Source organism: Camponotus vicinus, unplaced genomic scaffold (genome assembly GCF_025532165.1).
Source record: "Camponotus vicinus isolate PSW18456_S1 unplaced genomic scaffold, iyCamVici1.0 SCAF_1, whole genome shotgun sequence".
Taxonomy (NCBI): Eukaryota; Metazoa; Arthropoda; class Insecta; order Hymenoptera; family Formicidae; genus Camponotus; species Camponotus vicinus.
The window spans coordinates 30961646-30969233 of record NW_028141945.1 but is presented as its reverse complement, the minus strand read 5'-3'; the positions used below and the strand labels follow the sequence as shown (position 1 = coordinate 30969233).

The window sequence follows — 7588 nt, the reverse complement described above, 5'->3', positions numbered from 1 at the left end:
AACGTGAAAAAATTCACATACTTTCTTTTGACTCTTTAAAATCTTTCATCTATATCGTTGATATTTAAACAAAATAATTTACATGTTCAACTTACGGCTATGATAAAAAAATAAGTTAACATTTATTAAAACAATATTATACATTTACCTCTAACAACAACCTTATGATTTCTCTTGCGAGTTGCGAGTTACGTAAACGTTTGGCGAAACACTCGCGAATAAATTTAATACCTGATTTTCTCACAATTGTATGTGCTATGAGATGAGGAGTTTATTTCTTGCGGAAAATACTCGGCATACTAGGCGATACGGTTTTCTGTTGAAAGATTTTGCTCATCCTTTGTCGCATATCCTCGACACCTTGACCTACGTTCATTGTCGCCATGGATAGAGAAAGCCCGGAACTTGTTGAGAGTGTCCTAAAGAGAATGTTCGCAAAGATTTAAATTTTTATGTACTGATATAAAAAAATATTTATAGAGTAGATATAAAATATTTTTACAGAAAAATATATAAAAATCTACAGAGAAAATCCAAAAATTTATAAATTCTAATTCTTATTGTATTATTTATTATTAATATAAATTATAATTAATAATAATATGTAATTTCTTTTATGCTTTTTTATATAACATTTATAATATCATTTATGATATATATTTTGTGATTAACTTATGATTTAATTTATTATAAGTATTATTAAGATATTTGATATAAGAGACATAGTTATTTTCATGTACAATACCTCTCTATTGGTTTTGACAAGTCCTGTTTGGATTCCGCTTCCCTGAGCAATGAACGCACCGCATCTTTTTGTTGAGGCAGGCATTGATTCACCAATGTCTCGAGATGTCTCAATCCGGGCAGCACTATACCAGAAACGCATTGACTACTTAAAGGACAATAGACCAGCACTGAGTATGCTTCCACTAGTGCGTTTACTAGTTCGATCTTGCGGCTATGTTGAAGTGCGAATGAAGCAATCGTCGATAATTGCGTTGCTATTACTGCAAATGACAGTAAAACAATACATATAACATGTAATAATACTGATAAATAAAGATAATATAAAGAGAGATAAGAAGAAAATTAATTAATAATTTTTTATCGAATTTAAGATTGTAAGAATTAAATAAGATGCATATTAAAGAAAATATTTGTTTTTTGAATTATATAAACAGAAAGAAAGATAAATATTACGGAGTAACACTTACTGTCCTCTATATAATTTTGCGGACAAGTGGGGGCGATGAATGCGAACGTGGACACTAATGAAGTCGCCAGAGTTTGCGAAAATCCTTGAGAATCTTTTGCGATCGTTTCCAACGTTAGCCGAGCTTTATCGCGTGCTTCTCTCACTTTGCACTCCGTTATTATACGGCCCAACGAAGAGATTGCAGCGCATCGTACGCCACTGAAAATATTTGTTTCAATACTTTATAGAGTATAAAGAGAATGAAAAATATAAATATCACAGAGAAGATTATTTTATATAGGAGCGCTCTCTTGCATTTGTATAATACTTGAACATTGTTAAATAAACAATTAAGAGATTAATAAGACTCTACTACAAAATATAAATTTGAATCGCAGACTAAACCAAACACAGGATGGTTGTGCCCTGCACACATTAATTAATTTAAAAACATTAATTAGTTTAAAGTTTTTCAGTTTAAAAAATTAATTTCATATGAAATTGATACACAACCATCCTGTGTTTGGTTCTTATTGCTCGTGAGATTCAAAATTTTTAAATAAAAGACGCACAATATGTTGTAGTTTATAAATATTTAAAAATATTAGGACGGTTAAAATTTTAAGAAACTAATAATGTTAAACATCCAAGAATTTGAGATACATGCATGTATAAGTACAGAAGAGTCTCTCACACTTCAGGATCGCTGGCGAGCGTTACGATGGCTGGCACGATCTTAGCATTTGCCAGCCGATCTGAAACGTGTGCAATAGCGGAACCAAATAGTGTTGCCGTTGCGCATCGTACAGTTGACCTTTGATGTACCACACCTATGAAGAAGAAATTATACAAATTTGATCTACGATTCAAAAACATTCTCTAGAGAGGATTATAATAAAAATATACATATTAATTTTAAAAAATAAAGATGCTATATATATGTATATACCGATCTTTAGTTAAACTTTAAAAATTTGTAGAAATATAGATTAATATAATAATTGTAGCTTGATAATAAAAAAGAATAAGTATTTTTTTAAATTTCTTATAATTGTAATATTTTAATTTTTTATATTATACTTGAATATTATTTCTTTCGTAAGCTAATAAACTAATAATATGAAAAAAGATATCTGATACAAACCATCCCATAAACTAGCAAGCACGTATTCTTGTATTTGTTCTTGAGTATATAGAATGCTCGCGGCGATTTGCAGCCAGGATATGCTTGTGCCGCTCATAGATAGGACCACAAGAAACTGTTTAAAATAGTTTGCGAATTCTGTGAGATCGAGAGTGCTCAGGATTATCAAATAACTAGGGATCAATGTGAGATTCATATTCTTTTTATCTGTCGATAGTGTTGTCAATTGCTTTTCGAGCTCTGCTACTTCTGGGAAAAATGCTGTCTGTATCTAAAATATTTATTTATAAAATTATCCTAAATGTGACAATATTTATAAGATATTAATCAAAAATTTAAGAAATTAAGAATTTTTATAAGAAAAATATTCAAGAGCTATGAAATTTTAGAATCTAAGAATTTTCAATATTTTTGTCTAAACAGAATCTTACCCTAGATTGTGTAATATATTTCCCAAATCCCACGCACAATGAGTGAATGTACATAAGAAGTGCCTTCAAAACATTTTCGTGTGCTGCGTCCACAGATTTCACCATTTCCAAGACATCAAATATTCTGCAAAAAGGGATAAAAATATCTTCTAAGATTAATACGAAAACGAATAAAATATGAATTGTGAATAATCAAACTTGTTCAAAAATTTGCATTCGAAACTTATTATTTATTATTGTAAAATTTATCTTAATAATGTTCACGAAAAAATTAATTGATTAATATGTCAAAATTACATTTGTATGTGAAAGTTTTTTCACCATTATTTTACAATAATGAAGTAATAATATTTACATACAGTTTTTTTGTAAACCATTCTAACTCTGGCCAAGATGCATCCTCCCAGGATTTGGAGAAGAAAGTATTGAGGAGAACACCGATGTCTATGGGACCCTCGTAGAATATCCTCGGATCGATGATATTGGAGTGACACAAGACCAGAAATTCCTCGGCTGCACCACAAAGTTTCTAGAAAACTTTTGTGCTTTTGTTTTTGTGCGAGTTTATGAGCTTTATTTACAAAATCTCTAACACGAATTTCTCAAAGAGATTTTTCGGATTTTAAATTTCTTTAAATCCTAAAATCCTGTTGAGTTTCGAACTCGAATTTTAATATTAAACTTAAATTTTCAGAATTTTACTCAGATGAATTTAATTAAATTCTTTGAAATTTCTGAATCTTCCATTTTTCTTTTTACTCATTTAATCTTTCAAATTCAATTTTATAATCATTCAAATTCAATTTTACAATTTTTTTTTAATTCTTGAATTTTTAAATCTTCTGAATTCTTAAATCTGATAGATTTTAATACCTCACACAATATCTTTACATTATCTTTTATATACTCTTTTTTTCGTATAATAATTTAAATATGCATTTTAATATATTTATTATTATAGATACTTATTTGTTTTTTCTAACAACTCACACAAGTCCGACGATGTTCCATTCTCGACGCAGGCCCGCACTGCGTTGGTATCGGCGACGCATAGTACTGTATATGGCAAAATACATTGTAAAATACCGATCGATGGCACCAACTTTTCTTCGTCGACATAGTCTTTATTCGGCGAAGCCTGGGAATGTGTTGGCTTCAATTGATTCTTCACTTTCGAGATTATGCGCGGCAGCAGATTTACATGCAGCTTCTTCAAAGATAACGCCCATTGTGCTAGAACCGGTAACAATATTGACGATGCCGTTTCAACGACTATTGATGAGGTGTCGTGAAGCGCCGTTAACGCCAGTTCCTCGCACTGTAATGTATATCAATTTATATGTAGCAATAGATTTATATGTATGTATGTATTTATTATATATTCATGATATATACAAAAACTTATGAAGGAAAATTAATATAAAAATTTTTTAAATAAAATAATATCTACCTGGAAATATTTGTCAGGATCATCCATTAAAGCTATAAGTAATGCAAGGGTTTTCACAACGCTAGTTCGAACAGCAGGATCCTTATCTTCCAATAACATCTGTTGCAGCATTGACAGCATCAGTGAGTTTCTGATAGAAGCCGATGTATAGGATGCCAGCACAGAACAACATTCAACAGCTAATAATCTTCTCTCAGGATACTTGTGTTGACTCTGCTCCCAACAGATTGTTAGAATTTCTTCGCCTTCCAGTGGTTCTTCCACAAGTTTCGCCATTACAACTAATCCTAATGTTATAAAAAATGGAAAGAAACTCAGTGATAGTTTAGTTTTCAGTAATCAGAATATTAAATTCCTAAATCATATAAATACTGTTGAAATATATATATGTTACACACAAGCACAATTTTTTTCCTCTAAAAATTATAAATGTTACGTATTTAATAATTATTAATCATTATTAGTAAATTTAATAATTTAGATTATTAAATTGTATATTGGATATTTTGCTCTAACCAGCTAATATCATTTGCCGTTCGTCCTCCTGTGGCCTCTTCTTTAAATTAAACAATAGCTGCAACAATTTTTCTCTCTCGCTAAGATTGGAATGCAGATGAATTGCACTGATAATCAAAGGAATGATCTCTTCGCGCTTGTTAAGGATGATGTTGGGTACTATGCGTGGCAGAATATATGTCAGGATCTCGACTAATGTATCTCGTGTAACTCCGCGCTTTAATGACTCCTCCATTGAAGATATTATTGATCCCGAAACGGTTGCCAAACAATGCGCCACTATTTCTAATTTGAATTTTATGGGCAAATCTCTGCAATGTATAATTAAGCTAGATACACAGAAATTTTCAAGTAATAATATTTTCACATATGAATTAATTACTTTGTAAAATTTACTTTGTTATTTATTATTTCTTGTTTATATCTAATTGACTAACTCGATAAAAAATCTTACAAAATTAAATATCTATAATAAAATAACTAACCTGGAAGATGCAGTTGGTAAGACAGAAGATTTCTCTGTAATATTTACTCTAGGTAACTGTAGCCTGGTCCATTCTTTGTCTCCTGGATCTGTTTCATCTAGACTAACTACTGCAGAAGCACTATCATCTTCTTCTGGTTCCTGAGTGGTGATTGACATGTCCCTTGGTAATGATTCGAGCAGTTCAAACTTGTCAGGAGTTGTCGAGCTAGAATTGATGGTACGAATAGTTCCACAACTACCTGACTGTAAATCAAACAATAATTAATTTTTTGTGCAACATAGAAGTGTGCATATGCTTTAATAAAATTATTAAAATTATTAATTATAAGATATGCATAGATTTGTAATTTTAAAATATTTTTAATTTTAATTATTTTATATAGCAAAAAAAAAGAAAATTTTCTTCATTTAATTAATTGACTTACTTTGATTGGATTTTCTATGACATTTTCCTTATTTGATGAAATAATTTCTTGAAGAGCAGTTTTCTCTTGTTCCAATACTATAATTTGTTGCTGTAACCTTTCAATCTGTTCTACCTATAAGGGATATGTAGCATGTTCTTAGAATTTGAGAATATAAGCATTTATGGTTACATTTTAGCTTCTGAAACTTTAGAGAAGCTTTGCAATTATCTAAAGTAACAAACCATTTCTTGAGAATTATCCTTTTGCTTCTCCACCTCTTCAATCACAAAATCCGTTTGTACAGCAATACTGACAGATGGAGATTTGTCATATCCATTGGCTCTCATATGCTCCCGATATATCTGCAATAATTTTGTGGGTTTTGGTATATCCAATCCAACATCTTGCCAATCTTCAAAATCTTGATCTTCACACTCATCACTGAAGGTAATCGAAGTAAGCTTATAAGATCTTGCCAATAAATATTCATTGATGAGAAAGTTCAATGCTCGCTGCTCATGTGGTTTTATGGGCAGTTCAACAGTGAGATTCTTTTCAGAGCTCTTGTCTGGTGTCTTATGTGTACCTTCCAACTCTGAAATTTTTAATATATTATTAATTAGAAATTAGCATTATACAAATCAATATGAAAAGATGCTATGTAAGAAAAACATACCTGTTACTACAGTTAGATTAGCACGCAGTGCAGAAATATTTTCTCTGGCCTTGCGCAATTCAAATTCCAGAATAGCAACTCTTTCATCAACACCAGCCCCATCTTCTGAATATCGCGTCATATCGAGAGAATCCAAAGTTGCCTGACTAGAAGATCTGGCTAATATGTAATGTTTCATTTATTATTTATCATCAAATTTATGAAATATATTAATTCAACTCAACTAATAACATATGTGAATCTTAAAACTATTTTTATTTTTCTTTTTTTAAAAAAATTGTTTAAATTAGTTCAATTCTTTATGTCTTGTTTTGTAAATATTTGCTATACAAGAGTTAAATAAATATATTTATTTTATGTTAAGAAAAAATTGTTGATATTAAAATTTTAATAAAAATGTCAATATTTTTACAAAACTAACAAGATACATACGCATTGGTGTAAATGGTTCTGGTTTGATATTAGAGTTCTCGAAATTATTTGGATTTGAAAAGAACTCCTTAAGAATGGGCAGTTCTTTGCCAGCTTCGCATAATTCAGCATGCAACTCCAAAGCCGTTAAGAGGAGCTTCTCATTGAGAAGCTTTGTGGCCATCTCTTCATATGATATTGACATTCTTGGAGCCATATATCCTGAAGTAACAGTGAATACATGAAAATATTTTTTCAAAGAAACGCATATGGCAAGAAAATTGCAAGTTTTTTCTAGTTGTAAAAAGTTTTACGTAATTAGTTATTAACAATTATATTTATATTAACAACTATATTAATTATATTTATAATTGAATAATATTGTTAAATAGATCGGAAATATAACCTTTGTTGTTCACAGACAATGGCTCTTTTATTTCTTCAATAGAACTCGCCATAGTGTTAACGTATTCAGGTATTTCTAAGAAATGACATTTCCACGTAAGACAAATTGTCTTGCGTCTTACGTTCTGACACACTAAACGCACAATACATATGTAATAAAAAACGATTATTTATGGAAAATCCAATGACAACTCATCTGACATCATAGGATTACGTGGCATAGATGGGAAAGTTGATGGTAGAAATCTATTCCTTGTCTCCCTAGAAATATTTCTAGATTCAAATTGCACCAATCATTAATATACTTGAGGAGCGCATGCGCATCTAGATATTAATCAAATAATTCATTTTTAATGAATTATTATTAAAATTGAGAAGACTGTATCTTGACATTTATTTTCGTTGTAAAATTGACTATATCTTGACAATTATTTTCGTTGTAAAATTGACTTTCTTACATATATGT

At 30.2% G+C, this 7588-nt stretch overlaps 1 protein-coding gene across 2 annotated transcripts; it reads right to left on the bottom strand.

Moving 5' to 3' along the window:
• Positions 1-98: 98 nt before the first annotated feature.
• On the bottom strand, positions 99-7331 carry LOC145959892 (RAB11-binding protein RELCH homolog). 2 transcript variants are annotated; one of them, XM_083079112.1, is made up of 16 exons: positions 7124-7331; positions 6739-6939; positions 6307-6465; positions 5873-6225; positions 5649-5762; positions 5222-5466; positions 4737-5047; positions 4221-4507; positions 3761-4088; positions 3130-3283; positions 2771-2894; positions 2340-2610; positions 1890-2025; positions 1215-1414; positions 746-1007; positions 99-419 (listed from the first exon to the last, which is right to left on the bottom strand). In XM_083079112.1, the coding sequence occupies exons 1-16, from the start codon at positions 7173-7175 to the stop codon at positions 272-274; spliced, it is 3345 nt and encodes a 1114-aa protein (XP_082935238.1). In that variant the 5' UTR covers positions 7176-7331; the 3' UTR covers positions 99-271. The 2 variants fall into 2 exon arrangements, with proteins under 2 accessions (XP_082935238.1, XP_082935244.1); XM_083079118.1 differs by lacking the exons at positions 99-419; positions 746-1007 and having other exon boundaries at positions 1274-1414; positions 1863-2025.
• Between the last annotated feature and the right edge of the window lie 257 nt (positions 7332-7588).